General features: G+C 38.6%; 1 protein-coding gene across 1 annotated transcript in view; it reads left to right on the top strand.

Annotated features, from left to right (window-relative positions):
- Positions 1 to 5809: 5809 nt before the first annotated feature.
- The window catches only part of snd1 (staphylococcal nuclease and tudor domain containing 1), a 211730-nt gene continuing 193102 nt past the window's right edge, over positions 5810 to 24437 (top strand). Inside the window, exons 1-6 of the mRNA XM_023263234.3 lie at positions 5810 to 6008; positions 8645 to 8794; positions 10739 to 10859; positions 11136 to 11217; positions 19570 to 19730; positions 21364 to 21455. Of these exons, the coding sequence (XP_023119002.1) occupies positions 5934 to 6008; positions 8645 to 8794; positions 10739 to 10859; positions 11136 to 11217; positions 19570 to 19730; positions 21364 to 21455 (681 nt within the window). The 5' untranslated portion in view covers positions 5810 to 5933. The remainder of the gene's footprint in view (positions 6009 to 8644; positions 8795 to 10738; positions 10860 to 11135; positions 11218 to 19569; positions 19731 to 21363; positions 21456 to 24437) is intronic.

Raw genomic sequence — 24437 nt, 5'->3', positions numbered from 1 at the left:
GTCAATATTGCTTGGAAGTGCAAGTGCATGGACTGAAACCTGGCGCCAGCTTGGTGCGTCTCTGCTCCCAAAACTTCTTTATGTAAAACATATTGTGGTTGTAATTCCTCTTGCAGCTTTTATTTCTTTCGTGAATTTTCAAAACATGGTTCAGCTATTTTGATTCATCCAACACGCAGAGGGAAGTGGACCGACTGGGAATTTAATGTTTTAGGAATATTCCTCCAAACAGCCCTCCAGCAGGTAAAACAATTCCAAATTCAAGCTCGATTATTGTAATTATGCTCCTAGTGAGCTTCTAGATAGATAGCTTCTAGTGAATTTCACAGAAAAGTGCTGTCTAATGTGCATGGTTAATTAAGTCAAAAAAAGAAAAATCTATTCTCATCTTTGCAGCTTCTTTCAGTGGCATATTACATCAACTTCTGGCTTATTTGAGACTAAGCTTTACCAGAAAGGTAAACTCATGGCACATGTTCAGAATTTATTGTGTTTCTTGACTATGCCGCATTTTCTCAATCAGCACAAACAAGTAAATCTGGATTCTTATGAAAGTCAACATTTCTGTGTGCTGCTGCAGTAATTAAGTTTGGGAATTCAGAGGATTCCCTCTTGCGCAGCGGCTGCCAACCAACTTTCAGCGCTGCGCAATTCACTCCTTCAACTTTCTGCTTTGGCTCAACTCAATGTTGCCAAAAATGAAGTCACAAATCTTCTCTTTCAAAGAAGCTAAATGATCAACACCACTATGTCTCCTATACTTTACTTGTGGTCACGTGACTTGAGCATCCTTTCCCAGGTGAAGTGGCTCAGATTAAAAGGCATCTCTGGTCTCCTTTCATAAAGCAAACATTTGGGAATCTGCTCCAATGACGACTGCCATATGGTAAAGTGCTTTTGATAAATCATAAATCCATCACGCAGTCTCTCTTTATTACATTTTCTTTCAAAACGTGAACAAATAGACTCGTACATGGGTGCAAAGAAAGGGCCAATTGGGGGACCTGGTTTATCCAGAAGAGGGAGGTTAAAATAACCCTCACAGATGTTCCTTGGGCAGCCAGCAGATAAAAATGCGTTGTAAACATTTCAAAGGGAAATATTTGACGAGCAAATATTAGCCCATGTGAAAACCCACACGAGCCTCGTCTTTTGGCCTGTTTAATGACTAATTGAATATCATTAGTTGGGTCCACACAGATCGAAGTGCCACCGAAATAAAGGCTCGGATTTTAAAATGCCATATGGCCCAAATTATACATTAACCATGAGTTTGAGGACAATAATACTGTGTGTACAATCAGCCAGGTTGCGTAGAGGACAGCCAGTTTTGGACACCATCATCTCCTTGCCAACCGAGACAAAGGACAAATAAGGCAAGCATTTTTATTTATTACCTTAGAGTCGATGTAGTCATTGATTTATAGTACTTTATTGCACGTACAGTGTGTGCCAAACGAGGCTGATTAAAGCACTTATGTTGTGTTGTTTAGTCAGCACCGCATTTTCGTGGTGCGTAAATTTTACTCTGGCCTCCCCAAAGGAAGGGGCGGGAGTTTAAGCGCCTAAATAGAGCCACAGACCACATGCACGTTGTAGCTACACGTCCTAGTTCTTTGTCTTGTGCGTAAACAACTCATATCGGTGCTTTGTTGTGTCCTGAAGCGTTGAGAAATGTGAAAATTTCTGCCGCGTAAAACGGTTACCAAAACCTCTCCAATGCGCACCGAGGTGCCCTGTGCGCAACGGAGCTGCATTCATGGGCAATTTTTTTCCTCCCAGTTTAGAGAAAGCAAAGTGATTTGTGTGATGTCGATGTTTATGAACTGCACTTCTGTGAATGTTCGTACATTCTGTGAATGCAGATGATTGTTTTAGTGTTTTTTTAATCAACAGATTTTCTGATTTTCCATTTTCATGGCTGTGGCAAAATGAGTCACAATAAAGTATCCTATCTTAACATGCCATTCAATTTAACTGGGTCTGAAAACTTACTTTACTTTTTAGTCTTGAGATTTTTGGAACTCTCCACTAGTTTTATTTTTTAAAAGGTTCCATTTCAGTAGTGTTAATCACACATCACATGGAAAGTAAGTTGAAGTATTTGTGCTTACAAAAGTAAATGTTCCACTTTACCATTTTTCCAGCATTTTATTGAACCAGTTATGCCAAATATAAAAAAAAAAAATCTATTGACTCTTCTTCTCACTACTCCTCAAATACTATGCTCATGGGACATCATTCTTGAGTCTGCATTTAATACTTTTAATAAATTTCAATAAAATATGTCCTTACCCTTATTAAAGAATGCCATTTGTTTCGCACTGCAGTTTGGACACAGAAATTAATGTGCAATTAATAAATGTGATGCTTTTTTTTATCTCTCCAACCTTGTGCAGCTTTGCCATAACCAAATGTGATTTAAATAATTACCTTCAAGCTCTTGCAGTTACCTGTGTGCTTTCTTAATAGCATGCCACAATATTAAAAGAAACATCCAGTGAGCCGTTCCTAATTTGAGAGTATTGGAGTGGTGCTAATATGTACATTTACCATGGAGTGTGCAGGGTTTTATGCAATAATGACCGCATTTAACCTAAAGATTTTGTAGCAACTTCAAGTTAATCTTTATCTGCTGTTCAATAATGCATTAAAGCTTTCAGCCTGTTGTGAAGACAATAAAAAATTCACTGAGCTGGAACACAGTGGGCATTTTTAATTCAAAGAACTACGGCCCAGTGGGTGCATGTTGACCTTACATTACAAGTATGAATATTTTTCTTGCATTTTTAGTTTTCTTTCAATAAAAATGCAGCTATAAAGTTGATTTATTTTTTTAGGTTTGATTAGATTTTTAGAGAATGTGTGCAGTTCAAGTTATCACGGTCAAGTAAGTTTTAACGCTATTTTTAAAAATAACTTTCTCATTACTATTCCTCACTCTAGTCTGATTCTGTACTCATTATGTGCCTGTGTTTTTTCTCTTTGCTTTTTTTCTTTCTTATCCTCAGGTGATATCATGAAGCCAGCTTTTCTCCTGAAGTGAGTAGCCAAGTTTCCACTTGACAAATTTTTATTAGTCTGCTAGAGACCGTCTAATGAAATTAGAAGATATGATAGTAACCACATTGCTTAAAAATGGCAAATACTGTTGTATCAAAATATATTTGCTGTGTGGTCTTTAGTCTATTGGAAATTTAGTGCAAACTTCCATTGCAACCACTGACTAATGCATGCAGAAGCCAAAAATGTCCACCTGACCTGTAAGTCTTATAATTCTTCCAGGGTAGATGTGTGATGCTCCACCCAGAAGGCACCATGTACACCGCACTCTGTATATATGAGATATACAAGAAACACACATATAAGAAGAGATGATGAAGTAAGAAGGGAGGTTATTTGAAACAATGAAACTTGCACAGATATATATTTAAATACAAAAAATATGTATATAAGACAACTGCACTGTGCTGTAATGAAAGAGCTTCAATAAAAGGTAAACAAACATCTTCTCTGTGTATTTTTAACTGCACCCCCTGACAAAAACTCAGCAGCTGCTCTACATTGCCCACGGGCTCACTGAATTTGATGAGTATGAAAATGAGGTGAATCATAATATGCAGTAGATGTAGTTACCAAATCATCACTGTTGAACACCGGTTTTAAATTATAATCCGACAAGGAGCACTGATAATATTCTGATATTCTCTCATATACTTTATAAAATGTTTTCCTTTAATTTGTCACAACATGCAAACAGCATCTGTGCATGTCTGTTATAAGTCATCTAGAAAACCTTGACATATAGTTTATTTACAATGTGCACATGTTATTTTTCTCCAATCTCTCGCTGTCTCTTGCTTTGTCTTGCGGCAACTGTCTGTCTTTACCAAACACACAGTTCAATGTAGTCATTACCAGTTACTCCATCTGGGATTTAATGTCAGGGCATCAAAAGAGTCATGATTTACAACATCACAAGGTATTTGGCCTGCAAATATTTAGAGTAGATCCCCTGAGCACAAATGGTCTTTTTCAAGCCGTGCCTTGCTTCCCACACACACACTATTCTCAGTTACTCTCAATCACCTCTGGGAGCTGCCAAGTACAACTGAGCGGCAAATTTTTTATGTGTCTACTTTCTCATCTGGTGCATTCATTTGCCCTGTCTATTGATTTCCCCATGACTCTGAGGGCAAAACAGTTTATCCGTATAGTGTAACATGCACATTCTTTAATCAGAGAGTAAATGGACAAACATTCTTGGAAATAATCAGTCTTTACATTGTGTAATATTATTGATATGGGTCATCTTTGGCAGTAGGACAGCTGTCTTTGTTGCATTGTTAATTTATATACTTTATTATAGGTATTATAATGTGCAAATTTTGTTATTTTATGTTGTATGTAAGCTGCTGAACACTTAAATTTCCCTCGGGATTAATAAAGTATCTATCTATCTATCTATCTATCTATCTATCTATCTATCTATCTATCTATCTATCTATCTATCTATCTATCTATCTATCTATCTATCTATCTATCTATCTATCTATCTATCTATCTATCTATCTATCTATCTATCTATCTATCTATCTATCTATCTATCGATATTACTTTATCACTTTAGCATAATTATCAGTATCACTTATTCTCTGAAGTATTGTACTTATATCATATTGCTACTTTATTTGACTTTTCATTTAGTGTTATATCATTGTAAATTTTGGCGTAATACCTGGCATAAGATAGCTTAGGATTAAGAAAGTTCTATCTTATGTTATCTTATGTTTTCTTATGTTATCTTGTCTTATGGAATAAAATTTCTTTCCTTTATTTCCGTTGCAAAATGTACAGTGCAGTTAAGCAGCAATTCTGTTGGTGCATTTACACAATCAGACAATAGTTTAAAAAATTCAGCAATAAATGTGCAAATGAAAAATATAGTAAAAATAATATGCACAAGTCTCATTTAGCTTATTCTTGTAAAGAAAGTTAATTTGGTGTACTAAGATATCTATAAAAACAGTCGTCTAACTGATGTTGCCCTTCTGGATTTGGATACTTACATTAGTGCCAGAATTTACATAGAAACTGTATGTCAACATATGGAGATGTTTAAGGTGCACAAGCTGCAGTTGTGATGCAAAGTAGTGCAGATGGAGACTCAAGTCCAGACAGTTAGTGTCAGTGTCATTTTACATTTTATTTAAATTGTGGTGTTGCTACTTTCTACATATATACATGTGCACATCACTATACAAAAAATGGGCCAGCTCGAAGTTTATTTTGGTATTAGTGATTAATTAATAATCTGCATTATTTTACTGAAGTGATTTGTCTGTAAAACACATAGCAAGAAATCCTGCCTGTGAGAAATCATATTTGTTTCATGTTGTTTTACACAAGCCAGTGTGCTACAGTGGTATAATAAAGTTATACGAAATATTTGCTCAAAGTTTTTCATTCAAAACAAAAACAAAGAAAAAGTTTAACAATGGAGAATGCAGCTGCCGTGATTGTGGATACATATTCTCTGTTCCCACCACCCAAAGGTGAACACACTTCATTGCTCACTTCACTGTCTGGCTTGTGTGCAGCCCGAACTGAAGTTTTTCCGAGTCGCCCTGAATGCGGCATCAGCTGCGTCCTCGCTGTGCTGACGTGTCGAACCTCCTGCTCCGGAAGACTTTAGTTCAATTCGCCTACGCGGTCGATCGGCGGCTCCATTCGCTCCCATTCATTCCGCTCCCCAGACCCGGAACGGTTTACCGTGTGTGTATGCATGGCAAAGTGTGTTTCCGGTATAACGTGTGTGTTGATCGGTGCTCAGCCTTTTTCTCTTGGCTTTCATTAGAACAGGCACTCACTTTAGAGTCCCAGCTCCCTTACCTGGTTACCCCTTAACGGCGTTGTATCTCTAACCGGTGGACATGGCATCTGTTTCGGCACCATCTCAGACGGCCCCCGCTCCGACTGCTCCTCTGCAAAGAGGAATTGTGAAAATGGTAGGAATCCTAACACATGAATATGTGAGCTCAGTGGGGATACAGCTAGTTAGCTCAGTGAGCAAAGGGCTAATGAAGGCTAAACTAACCATCCGATGTCACACAACTTTAACTGAACTTATTTGGCGTTATAAATATTAATGTCTGTTAAATGGCAGTGTTGACATGGCAGTAACAACACCTGTCAGTAACATTAAGCTCACATGGCTGTAGCAGGATGTCAGCTAATGTTAGCTGGTTTGCCACTAAATTTGCTAGCCTGCTAATAAGCTGAAGGAAATTGACGTTAGCATGTTGCTAACTTGATAGTTAGCTATAAGTAACTCAAACGAACTATTCTCTTTTAAGTGTAAAGTGTATTGGCAAATACAGAGCTATCGAAAGTCCACTTACAGATTTAATTTACATTCACTAATATCCAGACTGACTGGAAATTAAAGCAGTTTAGTGTCTGTAACGTTAACAGATGTTTAGTTTCCCAGCTAACCGCTAACTAACGGTTAGCTAACTAGCGTTTACTGTCCAATAACTGCTAACTTTCACGCACCAAGTTTGTTGTCTTGTGTAAACGACTGCGTGTTCAGCAGCACCGCTACACTCACTTAACTTACTGGCCACATGCAAATTAGGGCTTAGCATAAAAGCTAACTCGAGAAGTTTCTTTCTATAAGTTAACTATTAGTTTCTGTGTCTCTCAACGTTTCCTGTAAATTCCATTGAGACGTGTTTAGAGCGCTAGTTATTAACGCGGAGCTCTGTTTGTAGTAAAACAGGTTCATGTTCCTCCAGTTAAAACCACAGACGGCATTTCTTCAGTGGGCTGCCTGGTGAGCTGGTTCAAACCAACCCCGGCGAAATGACACGTAGCTACAACTTCCTTGCCCCCTATAATCTCCCATTCATCTCGTTTATGTGTAATCTCAGTATGTCCACATGTCACTCGAACTTCTTTCACTGTTGATTTGGCCTAATGTCAGTTTGACTTTGATTCATACAGATAAAGTTAACAGATTTTCTCCATAAACGCTTTTGCATGGATTAATTGTTTGACTTGTGGAAGGTACCCAGTAGAGCCACAGTATTTTGTCTGCTACCATCAAACTCCACTGGAACAACAGCATTGTCTTGTTCAAGGCCATTTAATTGATAGTTGACTGAAGGAAACATTTTTTGGGCCACATTTTCCTTGTGTTTTTCACAGTTCAACCTAGCCACTTCTTTCCTGCTTTATTACTTCATTTTCTCTCTCTCTCTCTCTCCAGGATATAAATGTGCTGAATATAATTCTGATTATGCTGATTAATATGCTTTTACACATTCTAATTATGTGTTGCAGTTTTGTCAGTTCTGCATACTGGAACTGGAGAAAACTTGAAACATAAAAATCAATAGATGAGAAAAACCATGAAGAGAAAGTTACATGATGTGTTTCAGTGACATTCCTGATTGTGTGTCTTTCAGTTAACTTATGCCGTTTTGTGGACTGTCTGTATCACAGCACATCAGTCACAAGAAATATTTACATCAACCATTAACAGTACTCTGTTGAGAAATACTGATAATCCGCCCATATTATAACAGATCAGGATAGCCCTCCAGCTCATGTCCTATTACAAAGCAGGAATGTCTGCATTCCTTCCATGTCATCAAGATTATTCTTGTTGCAGAGAGGCTTCCCAGTGTGAGACGATGTTTTCCAAAGGGTTCACATCTGTACATTAGGGGAGGTGATCAAGGGGTCAAGCAGTTCTGTGTAACATTTCTGGTTGAAATTGGCTCTTTTGTAAGCAGAAGAATGGGTTTGAGCTTGTTTGTCTGGTTGGTCTGTGAATATTACAGCTGCACCTCTGCTTTGCCTATACTTGGAGGAAGTTAGTCTAGTAGTGAGTGGGGGAAGACTCGGGATGATTTGATGAAAGAGTTTTATCTAACCCACATCTTAGATCAACAGCCCCCAGTGATGCTCCCTGCAGACACACTGGAGAGTCTGCAGATAAAGGGTGTTTGCTCAGATTCGTATAAATGCCATGGTTGTCAAACCCAAGAGTAGGTTATCTCTTTTTTTCTTTCTTTGTATTTAGCTACGTTATCAGATGGCGTGATCTCACCTTGACTTTGAATGACAGACTGTCACCATGGTAACATGCAGTGTGAAGTTGCTTTCTAACTCTGCAACAGTTGTGCAGGCTCCTCTTATATCTTCGTAGCAGATACAGTGATTTTTTTTTTTTTTTGCAAATTTACAACTGATTAGCATCCAAAATAATCATTTGCTGACCTACTGAGTTTGTTTATATTATACCAGTTTCAAATGAATCCCTCCTGTAGTGCTTATCAGATTGACACTTTCTGCAAATGTAAATACAACTGTTTAGTCTGTGTAGCTGAGTACAAGCAATGCGTTAGAGGAAACAGAAACTGAAAAACGCTACCCATGTCTTCTTTTCACACAGGTGGCTGAAGTGTTGCGGTCTTTTGTTTTCTCCAGATGTTGTCATTTCTGTGATGAATACATTTTTCGAGAAGAGTGTCAGAAGATACTATCTGCACTTGATTAGTGAAACGGCAGGCAGTTATTGCACTGCTGATTCTGCCCGATTCCCCAGTTGACAATCAATTTACTGTCCTCTCTCCAGGTCTTGTCGGGCTGTGCCATCATTGTTCGGGGCCAGCCTCGAGGTGGACCGCCCCCAGAGCGCCAGATCAATCTCAGTAATATCCGAGCTGGGGCCATGGCCCGCCGAGCTGCACAGGGCCAGCCTGACACCAAGGACACCCCTGACGAGGTGAGTGGATCTATTCCATTGTGTTTGTATTCATTTATATTTGTTTGACAGGGGCAGTACAAGTATCCCCGCGGCACACACACTGATATTCCAATTTGAAGGGATGCTGATGGGTCTGTCTCTGTTTTTACGGAGGCAGAGAAGATTTTTCTTCAGAATTTTTGTCACACAGCTTTGCTCTTTTCTACCAAGCAAACATAATAACATTGGAGATTAAAAAAAATTCTCAATTGAATGCTAGACTTTAAGATAACACTCATATAATCTGACATTTTCTTATCGTACCCTTTAGAAGACTCATCAATTTATTTTCTCACGGCCAGACACTACTGTCTGTTCTGCTGAAAGTTGAAAAAGTCTATTACTATCTGAATCTTGCAAGGCTGAAATGTCTTTAAAAAATCCATTTCCCATTTCATATCAGAAAAAAAATCTATTAGGTGAAGCTTACAGAAGTAGTTTGTTTGACCAAAACTATATTTTAGTGAAAACCATGTTTATTTCAGTTTTTGCCAATGTTATCGTGCTGCTTGTAATTGCTCTAGTGGGTTCACTGTCATTAATGTGGGATTACAAGACAATGTAAATGTAAAAAGCTATTTAACATGTCATACAAACATGTATCACCAACAGAGTGTGTTGCGTAACTTAGCATAAATGCACTGATCACAATTGTTACAGAAAGCAGCAAGGTGTCACCAGTCTGTGAGTTGAGTCTGATGTTGATTTTTTTATCAACAATGTTGGTTTTGTAAAGACAAAACCAAACTTTGTGTCATTGTGGGAGCTTCGCTATCCTGAAACTCACTACCTCCATTTGAACTTGCCATCTCCTGCAGTACTGTTTGACTAATGTACTGCTGAGTGGGAGAGAGAGTTTGACATATATAGTTAATGATGCGTGTGGAAGAGTGAGATGAAATTGTCAGACATAATAGCATTACACTACCAATAGAAGTGGGAGTGTCTCTGGAATAGGAGTTGACCGATGTAGTTTTTTTTTTATTCAGGGTCGACACCAGTTAGTGATAATCACAGAGACTGATAATCAATATTTGGAACTGATTTAAATGCAAAATCTACCGCTAAAAGGCTTGATGTCAAAGTTTTTGTGTTCACAAACTGGATGACGTTTTATATGTTTTATATATTTTTCATTAAAAGAGAACTTTACAACATTTATTCTTCTATGTTAATAGGTTATTACTTATATAGCTAGTCATGTAGTGCTGTGAGTAGAAAACTGCTAGAGATCACAGAGTTGTGTCTATAAATTGAGAGAAGAAGTGGCATCGGAGCCAAAGTAGCACATTTTAAAATTAATGTATTTTATTGGGTGTCATTTCAAAAATACTGATAATGGTAAAAACATTGAATGTTAAGCTGATAATTGTTCTGGCCCTAGTCTGCAATCCAAGGCAGCCAATTAGAGTGCGGCCTGAATTTAACTGCTCGTCTAATTTGAAGGATCCATGCAGTCATTTGGCCTGCACCCCTCACACAGGCAGTGAACACATTGGCTTCATAGTGAACCAAATCATTGACAAGACTAATGGGGGCGTAGTTCAAGTAAACAGTTTTTATTTCATCATTATTTTGTAATCGGTTTAACTTGTTTAAGTAGCCTTTCTTCTGGATAATTGGAAGGGGGCAGCACCCGGCATTAAGCAGCTACCACTGATGGGTGCTCTTTACAAGTCATTACAGCATAATATTATATCTGTCTGGTGGCGGTGAAGAAGCAAAAGGAAGGTTAACCTGTAGCTGTGACCATACTGTAACTTTGTCTGAAAATTATACTATCCCATTTTATTTAATTGAAAGGATTCTGTTTGTTGCTGCAGCAGCACATGTCTGCTAGCTGTTTGCTTCTCCTGATACTGATGTGTCAAAGTCCACCTTGTCCTATGGAAGTGTACATTACTCTTCCTGCCTGTATTGCAGCCATGGGCCTTCCAAGCCAGAGAGTTCCTGCGGAAGAAGCTAATCGGCAAAGAGGTGTGCTTCACGGTGGAAATCAGGACCGCTTTGGGCCGAGAGTACGGCATGGTCTACCTGGGGAAAGGTATACTGTCACTTTTTGAATCACAAACAGGCTGTTTATACTATCCACATACATCATTAATAGAAAAACAGTAATTCCATCGATGTTCCTTTCCATTTTTTTCATAATATTTAAAGCCTTGTCATAATGTGGAAATGATGTGACTCCCCAGAATGTCAGATTTTTACCTCATACCCTCCTTTTTACATATTTTTTAATGATGATACAGCACTGTAGAGTATTTTTCAAGAAGTTGCTAGTTAAGGTGTTTAACTTTTTTCTGTTTTTTCATTGTAGACACAACAGGTGAGAACATCGCTGAGTCTTTGGTCAACGAGGGCCTCGCCACAGTCCGCAGGGAAGGAATCAGAGGGAACAAGTAAGATTTTTGCATCTCTGCTATCTGCAATGTGTGACAGATCACATGTTTATTGGTTGAAATAAACAGTTCATATGCAGATACAACAGTTGTATGGTTTTCAATGCAGCCTTCTGTTTTCAGGTGTAAGTCTCTCCATAAGAAGAGTTAGAAATTTGCATACTGCTAAATACTGTTGCAGGTTAGGTTTATATGTCTGGAACATAGCACAACAAGTAAATGCGTTTGGATGCATGTTTTTGTACTGATTACGACCTGACTGATACAGGATTTTAAAAGCTGATGCCGATATCGATACGTAAGGGTTGCAAAAAATCTAGTAATGTTTTATTGGTCAAGATTTTTACTAAGGGATATGATTGATAAAGTATTGGCATTTTTAGGTTCTTTGTCACCCATCACCAAGTCTGTCTCAAAGACTAATTTTGTTTATTCAATCAGCAGTACTCTTTCCTATCTAAGCACAGAGGAGCAGTTGGTAAAGATGTAAAATTTATGCTGCTGTTTAAAAAAAAAAAAATGCATATTTTAGGAAGTAGTGACTGAGACTAAAAACTGCTGATACAAGACAAACTATCAGATGTGTTGCACGACACAGGGAGAGTCTGAATTAACTTTCATTATCAAGAGACAGTTTTTTTTATTGTCTTATTTGTTTATTGTCTTTTATACCCTTATTGTCACATGAGGCCTAGAACACTAAGTTCACAACATCAGATAGTGCTTATGAATGTTCTAGTGCGGTCTTCTGCACGTGGTTGCGTTATGGATTGTAGCTTTAGTATTGCTATCTGTGACTGTACCAGCATGTAAGTTGTTCATGTGTTTTACCGCTGACAAGCGATAGCATTAGCTAGCTTCTGGTTACCTAGTTTAGCAATGTGTTAAGCACTTTACAGTGGTATTCTGATGAGGGAGAAAGTGTGATCGTGCTGTTGTCCATTTAGCCGCTTGAACTGTCTCCATTGACTGTAGCTAAAACGTAAGATGGAGCTTGTCAACAGGCGATAATGTACATTGTTCACCTCAAGCTGCCTCTGTTCTGCTTTGCACCGATCAGCCAAAATGTTGTGCGACTGGTGAGCTCTCAGCGATTAGTGTGTTGCCAACAGTGGAGTCGTCGTGCTCTCCAGTGGGAAAACTATGTAATAGCTGAGCATTTATTTTTGGCTTTTCCACTACTTTATTGCTTGTTACCTATCAACTGCTATAAACGCTGACAGATTCAGCTACACTTGGCATAAATCGGCCCTCAGATGTTTTGAAAAAGCTTTTGTACTGATATGTTTTAATCCAAAATCCCAAGCAATATGTAACTACACCACACGGGAGAAAATTACAAACTACAATTTCAAAGTACTTGTACTTTACGTTTTCTGTTTTATGCTATCTTACACTTAATTTTAGAGGGAAATTCTACTTTCTACTCAACTAAATTTCTGCCTCAGCTTTATTTATGATCAAGTCGAGGATTTTGCACAACGCATATTATATCAACCTTTAAAAGACACCACTTTGTTAAAGATAAGTCCAGTGGTTTGCAACCTTTTTGGTCTCTACAGTCCGACACAAAACAGTATGTTATCAGGGTCAAGTTTCAGATGTCTGTGTGTTCTTTACAGCGGGTTTGGATATTTCCCTTGAAACTTCTCATGTGGTTTAGTTTCTTTAAACGTTCAAATCATACAATAGCAACCAAAAATCAAAGATTAGTGAAAAAGTCCAAAAACTGAAAAGAAATTACTTTAGTACTAAAATTACTGTTTGCTAATAACACTTAAGGGTCAGTATATAATTGAGGGACTTTTGAAGTCCATGGGATATATCTTGCATACATTTTTATTAAAAGTAAAAAAAACTAATGTTTTTATATGTTCATTATGATCATGTCTTTGGAAATTCTATAAATATTTATTATGGAAACAATCACTTATTAGTAAAAAATGACTGGATATCACTAAAATGTCAACTAAATAACCGCCCGAATTTAATAACAACCACCTTCTAATTAGCTAAACAATAATAAAATGAGTAAGTAAGTACTTTTTTAAAAATGAGCTTATTCAAAAATTGTTTTGGTTGTGTTCTTTTTATTAAGTTGAGATAATCATGACAGATATTTCTTTTTTAGCAATATATCAAATTTTATATGAAAAATGCCAAATTGTATCTGTCTGAGAAATCACTTTTAACTAAGTTACCCATTAAAAATACACCTCTCAAGGAAGTGTGTTGATTCCAAATCTCATGACCTGCTCCACATGATGTCATTTCCTTCTGAAGAAAAGACTGACAAGACTCCAAGGCTTTCTCAGTTATTTAATATAAAGTAGTGTGCGAGTCAGGTGTGGATTTATGGCTTGTCAGCAGGTTTACTACAATATCTTTATAAATAACTTTGAATTTCAATTTTACTCAATTGTATATATGATATTTAGAAGAATCTTTCTCTAAAAATGCCATGTGGTGTTTGGGTATAGGCAGCCATGTGGATTTTAGGCCTGAAAACAGCAATAATGTCAACTATGATACCTGTCAACTATGTTTCAAAGGCACGCAATTATATATTGACCCCCAAACACTTAAGTTTGGTAGTATTTATCTTCCAGAAGGGGCTTCTACACTGCTGTATTGGTACTTTCAGTTCAGGCAAGACTCTGTAAACTTCTTCATGCATTGCAAATGTCATGTTCTGTTTGGGTGTCTTATTGTTCCATTTCTGATTTAGAGGTATGTTTTATATTTATCATGATGCCATAATTGGATATGTCAGCATGAAAGACCTTGAGGAGTGTGCCATTATCCTAGAGACTGATATCATACATTCTCCCTTCCAAAACTGTTGGCTCAGTCGGTGTAGCTGAAGTAATTTTGGATGTCAAAACTTGTTTTAATTTGCAACTCAACACTTTGTGTAGTGAATAGGGAGGCAATCGCTTTTGGCAACATAATGCAATCTTCTGCTTGCTTAAGCTTATAGCAGTACAACACTGCTAAATCTGTGGGGAGATATACATAAGTCCTCAACTGGTAGACTGTAGAGAATTGAGAAAGAGCCATGGCATCCCAGATGGTGGCAGCATTACCCTACTGCTACAATGATGTCCCTCTGAAACCCTTTTCTGCCACATTGCCCTTACGCAGTAATCCTCTAAATACACTTGCACACCCAGTGCTATATGACAAAGTACTGCATATCCCCCCCAGTGGCAGTATTTGCACATTACACACATTACAAGCAATTTGACTCATGCTGCTACATTTTTGTCTTCCAACATGAACAGAGATGATGTGAATATTTTGCCGCTAATGACCCATTTCAAGCTTTCTGTGCAATGGCCCAGAACAAGCACTAATGTAAATGATGCTTTAAGTGTAAGCTGGCATCATTTGGCCGAAGGGGAGGCCCATTACTCAGTGAGGACTTAAGGCTTTAGTTATTCTCTCAGTGCACTAGCCTCCAATATCATTACTCCTCGTGACTGGCTACGTTGATCACACTAACTATGATGTGATGATAATTATGGAGGTGATGGTAATGATGATGGCTTCGGACAGTGCAGTTGAACATGTGTTCAGATGCTGACTGCTGCTTGATTACGTGGTCAGCCAGTTGATGAATCTTATGACTGTGGCCAGTTCTCAGTGCACCACAGCAGGCTGACGTTTTTAATGGTGTTTTTTCCAATGGTACTTACCCTGTTGCCGGAAAATTTATCCATCTTGAAATATCACTTAGGGATAAAGGATTGATTCCTAGTAACTGTAGGACACCCTAGTGTGTTATTTAAAAAAAATACAAAAAAAAAATATCAGCTCTGGAACCAGTGACGTGACGCTAACACAAAAAGAACACAATACAGAAAAAAAATTGTCCTTTGCAGACATAGGATACGCAGTGTATGCTGTTGCTGTGCTTCAAGCTGTTAACCCTCTGAAGCCTAAAATCCCTGTGGGTTTGAAAGGCCTGTTGTCTTTAAAAAATTGCCATAATTACCCCATTTATGACAGCCAGAAACTATAAAAATAGAAATAATTGTTGGATTTGCAACATGGTAATTGTCCTTGTCAAAGGGACTTTCAAGCTGAGCTGGATTGAAGTGCAGGCTATATTTACATGGAGTAGTTAGTATGGAAACCAATTAAAAATGCAAGTAGAAATATAATTGTGGTCACTACATTTTTGTGAAATAATCAAAGATGTTCAGCTTTAGATTTTTTGTCATTTTAACTATCTTACTGCACAGAATGCATTTTTGAGCTCTCTGCACTTCTAGCTATTGTTGCACTGTTTCCGTACACGTGCATAACTTCATATTGCTGTGAAAAATTAGCCGACATATCTAAAAAGATGATGGGAGAAAAGAAGCCCATAAACTACTTGGGCTTCAGGTATTCTGTCATTTAGATGTAGGTCACTTTTACTTTCCTCAAGGTATCATTCACTTACACCTACCACTGTGACGGAGAGAGCCATGGTACCTTCATGATCTTTGTCTTGCATGCAAAACTGGATATTACATAAAGTAATATAATGCATAATAATGTAATAATAAACAAGGCTAAAGCTAAATCCACTACGTAGCAAATTACTGAACTGTTGGTTATGTCTACAGTGAAGATAAGTACTCAGCCTGAGTTGCCTCTGGATCCTGACTGATCCTGTCTCCATGTCGAGGACAATTTCTAATTATAAATAATTAATGGAGCTACTGCTTTTGTGTAATGTGCCTGAATGCATACAACTCTCTTGCTTTGGAGGCACTCATGGATCCTGCTGCTATTTGATACTGCATTACATATGTAATAAACTCAGTGGAAAGAATCCTACAAACAGCTGGAAATATGTTACTTGTGCATTGCAGTGCATTAATTTGACTTCATGGAGTTCAGACTTGTGCCATGTTGAAAGTTACACTGAAATATGACGAGGTCTTAACTAATAAGATTACCATTGCGGCTTTTACAGCAAACTTACCATAAAGCTGTGACATTTGGCCAACATGTTTGGGTGCAGTCAGCGTAAATGGAGAGGTGTTCATATCTGAAAGGGTCTATAGTATATAGGGCCTAATAAGTAATTTCTTTGAGACTGGTTAGTGATTCCCTTAGCTAGATTTCTTTTATCCTGACCGATTATCTTTACACTAATTCTTTTTTTAAAATGGCTTTTTTCGCTGGCTCAAACAAACTTGTTGTCTGGTATACGTCCTTCTAAGAATGTCTGTGTGGTTGCATCTACATATTCCTAGAAAGACCGGGTTTAAAACAACTCTAGAAAACATGAATACGACTGCAGCATAGATATTTAAGAGCTATGAGTTAGTTATCTGCCATTTATGTGGGGTGTTACAAGAACTTTTCAGCAGAACTCTGTCCAAACACTTGAGTACCACATTTTTTCTCCTTACACTTTGTTACACTGTGTGGAGCTTTTTTCCACCATTAAAGTTCAGATCCTGACTTTACTGTTTGATACAAACACATGATTTATGACTTGTAATCATCTTGCTCCCTTGCTGTGACCATATGTAGCATGTATGTCATTGTGGCTCTTACCGGTAATGAATTCTGTGATTTTTCTTTTTCCTCTGGCTTGAAAATTCTTTCATTCAAATGTGTTCCTCCTACGTGTCACCACTGTCAGTTTCAAGCAGATTTATATTTATTTACATCACACTGATGAGTTTTTTGGTGTGCTGTTGGAGGTTTCATCATTTGACAGAGTTTCACTGTGACTTGATCAGTCATTAAAAAAAAAAAAAAAAAATGCTCTCCTTAGCGCTGAGCCAAAGGGGGGATTGAAACGGACGTATTCATCAATCTCGTCTTCTCAGTCTTGCATCTCAGTTTCTGTCACTTAGTCTGCCTGCTCTTCTTTAAAAATGTTTAATCCAATCACTGAGGTGGCTAGACCCTGTAAAATTATCGAGATTCCACAGTATTACATTTTTCTTTTGATAAATTAAAAATCACAGGCAGGGGGCTTGACTGATGGGTTTATAGAAAGCCCGGCCACCAGAGGAGAAGTGAGCTGTAATAACACGGAGACCTACTGTGCTTTATAGCATCCCCATTGCTCCTTTTTAACTCCAGCCCCAGAGGAGAGCTGGTTGAGGGGTGTAAACATCAGGGGGATGAACTGTCTTTCATCAGGGCCTTGCTGTTCACTAGTAGTGAAAGCCTTCCAATGTAGTACACTGGGGGACATTAGTTCCTTCAACCTCTTCAAACTGTACAAATACAACAGGGAGCTGTAAAGCGCCTCACTAAGGTTCAACATTTTGTATCTATTTAAAGTATTTTTGGTAGCACAAGGGAGACGTATGGAGATGAAAGATGTAGCCTACAGCGTGTTCAAATATAAGGGAATTGGAAAGTTTTCTCCTTGGCCCTTGTTCCTCCATTTGTCTCGCTCAGTATTGTGCTTTCTCACCCATCAATATCTGTTTTGATTTGAAAGCAGTGTGTTGGTTGGAAGGAGTTGCTGACCTAAAGAGAAACCCATCTATTTGGAGACACGGATAAGTTCACTATCATCTGCCTCCACACATGAAGTTATTTCTATATCTTAAACAATCTCTGCTTATGAGTCGCTCTCCATTTATTTTGTGGCTTTACAATGTCTGCTTTCCTTGATTGCATTCTTAGTTTCTCTTGCTATATCTTTGTAGCTTTCTGTTCCCGTTTGGTACTTAAATTCTAAGTAGCTTAAGCACAATTGGCTTCTTACAGAAAGTTTCACTATTGTTGCCCAGTAAGCAAGAAGCTGTTTCAATTCAATTTGAAGTTAGTAGCTAAATCAGTGTAGAGGGGAAAGTGCACTTGACTGCATTATGGGCACAAGTCCAAAAGCCCAATTACGAATACACAGCTGGAGAACAGGCTATGTGTGTGTTTATGTGTGTGTGTGTGTCTGTGTGTGTGGCATTTTAATTGAAAGCCACTTTGTTGCTTCTGTAAAGTGAGCAGTGTCTTTTAAGCAGCAAGATGTGAAAAATGCAGTTAATGCACTGTGTATTTTTGAAAAGCCCCAGTCACCACCGCACGTCCCATACCAATCGGGCCTACTTTGCTTCTTGGAAAAACAAAAGCCTGTTGGCTATTTGAAGTTCTGAATAATTAAAGTTGTACAAGGGCCCTCAAAAAGCATTAGGCTGCACAATTTAGGGAGCCAGCATGGAATTAATTGTGGCGTTTGTAGCCAGCTGCGTGGTTGCTTTTGAAGGAGCTGTCAAACACTGTTATTGTCTCTTCACAGAATGCTCAGATACATTTTGCAGTTATAATCTGGTCATCAGCTGGTTGCCAGTAATACAACAGTGCAGTTTGTCAGCGACGGCACTTTATCCAGCACTTACTTTAACAAAGCATAAGCCATACTGAACCCATACTTATAATACAGTCATATACTTTTAATAAGCACTTGTACATGACCAGTGACAGTTTTGTTGCGCAATAAAAGCTACAGCTGTTGCTGCAAATAGATGAATTTGCAATGAACCCACCATGAGAGAAAAACGGCCACAAGTTGTTGCAGCTGTAGTCTTGTAATGCTAATATTTTCTTATTGGGGTAAGGTTTTGGATGGGTCATGTTTTAATCGAGCCTACATAAGAGCACTTTAAATGTGTTGAGCTTAACAAGGGGAGCGACTCTACAATCAAAACCTTTTCTGCTTGATAGACATGGTGCGTGCTCCCCTCTAACTGGTGTGAAATTAATTGTAGCTTGTTAGCAGACTGAGCTTGGGTGTTTTCAAGAGGAATGTCAGAGCGTTTGTGGCCCTCAGAGACCTCCTGATCTTTTTGTAACCTGGTTAACAATGATATTTAACTAAAGCTGCCACAGCTTTAGTGCAGCTGTCTTCTTAAACAGCATTTTTCATTTTAAAAGGCGGCAAGAAGCCGCCTCTGAAAATTTGAGCATCAGTTTTACTCAGCTGCAGGTTTCAGTAGTAGTCAGTTTCATGCTGCTCAATTACAGAAAGTTTTATATTGTTGCTATGGAGATTTCCTTCTGGTTGCTTATTTTAAGCAATAAATTAAATTTTTAAATGCTTCCGGTCTATTGAAATTAGATCAGATGAACTCAGCTTCCTGTGTGTGGTTGAGCCTTCAAACTGTAGCTGCAGGCAAATTATTCTTTAAGGAGATGACCTAGAAAGAGGAAAAAATATTTGTCTGATACTTGCACTGTTCTTACAATTTTCAAAAAAGCTCAGATGGATTAAAATCAGTTGCGTTAGAAGAATTAAAATGTTAGAAGATTGCACAGCTGTTGCTCACTGCATGTGTTTTGTGGGTGTTCATTGTCTAATTCTTAAACTTTCTGTTTCATTTGTGTGACCAGTCCAGAGCAGGCCAGACTCTGTGAATTGGAGGACCAAGCAAAGTCGTCCAAGAAGGGCATGTGGAGTGAGGGTGGCGGCACACACACCATCCGCGACATCAAGTACACCATAGAGAATCCCCGCAACTTCGTCGACTCCTTGCACCAGAAACCTATCAATGGTAATGACTTTGAGAGAGGCATACACACTGATGCACTCGCAAAGAGAAAGTGTGGAAACAAAGACACATGGAGTACAAAAACACACATTACATAAGCCTCTAATTTCTCATAAAAATCAAATTTTCCTAGTGTGTCTGAAATCCGCTGTTTTTATTCTGAATATCCACTTCACGGCCTGTAATGGCTCACAGTATGTCACCCATCACCAGCTCATTCCTTCAGTCCCCTCATCTCTGACCTACTCGAGGTGTAATGTGCCACTCGATTTATTTCCAGACGACTGCCGGTAACAGTGGCTCAGCTCATTTCACTACCCTTTAATCGAATGGGGAAAATGAACAGGGGGCAGCTTTTTCCATTTTCTTTTTCTCTACTTCTTGTTCTTGCCATTCATGAGAGGCATCCAGGGTTATTTTAAAATCGGAGTCAGGATTTCAGCCAAAGCGTTTTAAATGTGTATAGAGTCGCTGTGGTTGAAAACTGCTGCTGTCTTTTCCATAGACACAAACACATAAGCCGTACTTGCACACACGTTATACACAGAAAGGAACCTTTCAGACACTGAATCCATCTCAAAATACTATTTCTGTGTGAAATTCCTTTCACTCACATCCTGCAATAGTCACTTCAAAAGCTTTCCAAATATATTGACCTTCCCTCAGAACCTGTTGTAATGCAGTCTAAACTTTAAAGTAATACCAAAAATTGAGTAAATATCTATCTCGAGTAGTCACCTTTGTGCATTTAAAAGCAAAAGCAAAGAAATACATTGAATCCCTATTCCCAAAGACAAAAGGCTGAGTTCAGCTTGAGTTTATTTTGGTTGCAGTGTATCCCAGTAGATATCACAGTATGAATACCATCCATGAAGCCTTCTCTTTTGCTCTGTGTGATGTTTTTTGATGAATGTTCTGCTTGTATCTGAGCATAAGAGCATTAAGGGCAACATCACAATAAAGAATCATATTTGTACTATATTTGTAAGTGGTTTTATACATTCTTGATATACTGACAGCAGAGAAGTGGGTTGTGCTACATGAGAGATTTCTATGAACATGATGTCTCTTCTTCTGCTGTGAAATCTATTGAAATTCACTGTAAGTGGCATGAATTCAAGCTGATCACAGCCTTTTTATGTCGAAGGAGACCTTCTTCCAAGAACCTTTGACGCCTACAGTAGTGAGTGTTTGACAAAAATGCATTTTGGTTTGAGTATCACTTTAAGTGTAGTTTGTCAAGGAGGCCATGACTTTCTCCGTTTTGAGAACTGCCAGAGCAAACCTTCACTGAAACATTTCAGTATCATTGTTTAGTAGAACACTGGGATTTCTCAGATGTTACTGTTTTGAATTCAGTAACAGTGACCCAGTGTGCTTTCCTGAAAGACTCAGAAATTGGATTGCAGCCTTGATCACTAATAAATCACTCCTACATTTCAATCCTGCATTTCCTTAGGCCAAGCACTATATTATTTATAAAGTCCAGGATGCAAGCAAGTGTGATAAATTTTGTCCGTCTCACGAATAAGTAAGTTACCCTGAGAGCTTTGAGTCTGTGAGCACACCTTAATTTGACAAACTCTCCCCTCCTTCCTGAAATGCTTCTAAATTCTGTTCTTTTTCCTCCCCTCAGCCATCATCGAGCATGTGCGTGACGGCAGTGTTGTTCGTGCCTTGCTGCTCCCCGACTACTACCTGGTCACTGTTATGCTGTCTGGTGTTAAGGTAACTACTACTTCTGATGCGGTTAAATATGAATTGTTGAGCAGTTCACTTAGTCTTTGGCAAAACTTTTTTTTTTTTATTGTTGAGAGACTACAGTAACAGCATGTAGTTTAAAAGAAATGCATAATGGGTAATCACATTTGAGTAGAATGCCTCTTTTTCACAGTTTCCTCCATATCTATCATGGAAAATTGCTTAAAATATTTGACTTAAAAATCACTTCGCTGCCTTGTTGGTAAATTTAATATTGCATACAATCTAGAGCAGGGGTGAGCAATTAATTTTCATATGGGGCCACATAAGAAACGTTGACAGTTGTTAAGCGCCGGACCAATACACTTACAGCTCTGCTCAATATACATCTCAATAAAAACAGTAAATGAAACATTACAGTGATACAATGAAAATGTGGAACACAGGACACAACTATTTAATGAAAGACTTTGTTTTTTCATTTAAACTATGATTGCTGCCTATTGAGTTGTAGATATTTTTGATGGTGTGACTTCCTTCAGTGTGGGCATGTGGATGAGAATGTTGCCCTCCAACTGGCTTGAGAGAAACTTCAGCTTTCTCATAAAAGCGGTCACCAGGCTGTACATTTCATGTGCAAAGAGGCCCTAGCCTTGCAGCTTGGTATTTAGTTCATTCATTAGTGCAGTCACATCAACAGCAAAAGCAAGGTCTGATATCCAGTCTGCTTCTGAGAGCTCGTGATGTCCCTGCCTTTCTTCTCACAAAACTCTTGAATCTCCGCTCTCAGATCCCAAACTCGTTTAAGCACCTTGTCCAGGCTGAGCCATCTGACAGCTCACCATGTTCACTCTCATCTCCTCCAAAAAGACAACAAACTGTCTGTAATTCAATGCTCTTACCTTGATGAAGTTAACTACTTTAGCTACAACATCAGTCACGTGGTTGATTTTTAGCACTGACTTACACAGCACCTCCTGATGTATAATACAATGCAAAAATATCAGTTTCTGTTCTGGGTTTATTACAGTCACTTTGTCTTGCATCCGTTTCAAAAGTCCAACATTTTTCCCTGTCAAATTTGGACAGCCATCAGTTGTAAAACCAACCAAACTCTCCCATTTTAGTCCCAGCTTGTTCATGCGTGTATTTACCTCAGTGAACCGTCGTGGTTCCCTTCATTGGCTGCACAGCTGCCAGCTCCTCCGTCATCGCAAAGGTTTTTTGTTAGTCCACATACAAAGATGAGTAACTGGGCTGTGTCACGGACATCACAGCTCTCGTCCAGAGCCAAGGAGAAAACGCCAAAATTGTCCACTTTGTTGGGCAGCTGAAGCTCCAGATTTTCGGCGATGCTCTCCGCCCGCCTCGTTACGGTTCGCCTGGAAAGGGCCACATTAACGAACGCTCCTTTCTTCTCCGGGCATATAAACATTGCAGAGTCCACCAGACATTCTTCTACAAACTCTCCATCAGGGAATGGCTTACTGACATCCCTTTATGTGTGAGCTTTGGTAAAAAAAAAAAAAAAAAAAAAAAAAAAAAAAAATCCTTGCTGCTTTAGCAGTTTAGCAGCAAACTTTCAGATATCCTCCCAGCTCTGCATCAGTCAAATGTTTGTACGAAAAAAAACGGTACCTTAGCAGATCTTTCAAAGTAAAAGCAGTGCAGGCGTATCGCTTGCATGCATTGTGATGGTATATATTTGCATTGCCTTTTAATATTTTCCAATGACCTCATACGGGCCAGTCAGGGTCATCTGGTGGGCCGGATGTGGCCCGCGGGCCGTACGATGCCCAGGTCTGATCTAGAGAATAAGGGTGTTCCTCCAGATTTTCAAAGAAGAACATATGTAACGGCTTTTGTAGTGAAAAGAAAATTCAGGAATTCCTTTTCATTAGGCTCTATGTATAGTTTGGCAAGTTTAACCCTGTGATCAGTTTTCCATACAATATACGTTAATAAATACTGATTCCAACTTTCCTAAGGAAAAAAGCCTTCTAGAAATGCAAACATACCTCCTTCGGTGCAATGTAAGCCTTTTCCTCTGACCCCTTTTCTTGGAATCTTATACCACCTGCACACAAACAGGCTGAGCTAGTTCAGAGTCACTCCACTGACATGAGATAGTTAACTTAGAAACAAGAATGCATAAACAGAGAATGAACAAATAGATATTTACCATATAAAAATGTGATGATGTTCGTCTTTTTTTTCTTTACAGTCACAAAAACTTCTAATAACTTTAATAAATTATGTAGCCAGACTAGTCCATAGACATGTACATAAGTGATGAATGTACTGTGTGAAAATTAAAGCCAATGTACAAGCATTAAACTGCATTCTTTCTAATGACCAGCAGGAGGCGACTCCTCTGGTTACCAAAACGAGTCCAATTGTACAAAAATCTAAGAGAAACTGACCCTAGTTTTCACTTTGTTGCCTCCAGTAAACAAGAAGTTCACAGTCTCAATTGGTAGTTTCAAGTCTTTTTCAGTACATACAATGTTCATTTTCTAAATCGTACTTTCATGTAGAGTAAAATAGATAAAGCATAAAGGCTTGTATTGAGCAAGTCGCTGCATGGGTCGGCACATATCCTTGACTCCTCAGTCAGATCCAACCCCTCCTCGTCACATCCAGTTTCAAAAGGCCAGGATGGTGACGTGAGACCTCATTAAATGAATAATGGCTCTTTTTTGTCACTTCCTTGAGTCTGTTTGTTCTAGCAGCCTCCAAATTTCCCCATCAATCTCTTTCACCAAGCACATCTGTGCCAATGGACCACTCAAGATAACTAATCTTTTTCATCTCCCACTGGAAGGTATTACATCCATTTCAAGGTGTTCTTCGTCCTACTGTTCAAAGACTTGTCTGCTTGGCACGTCTGTTGTGCTTATATCCGTCTGGTGTTTTGTCACACTCAGAAGGAGATTACAGATAGTAAGAATGGCAAGGTGACATCGGTTAAAAGAGAATGTCAGACATAGAAAAAAATAACACGAGTGC

Source organism: Amphiprion ocellaris, chromosome 21 (genome assembly GCF_022539595.1).
Source record: "Amphiprion ocellaris isolate individual 3 ecotype Okinawa chromosome 21, ASM2253959v1, whole genome shotgun sequence".
NCBI classification, from domain to species: Eukaryota; Metazoa; Chordata; class Actinopteri; family Pomacentridae; genus Amphiprion; species Amphiprion ocellaris.
This window is presented reverse-complemented; position numbering and strand designations above follow the sequence as displayed.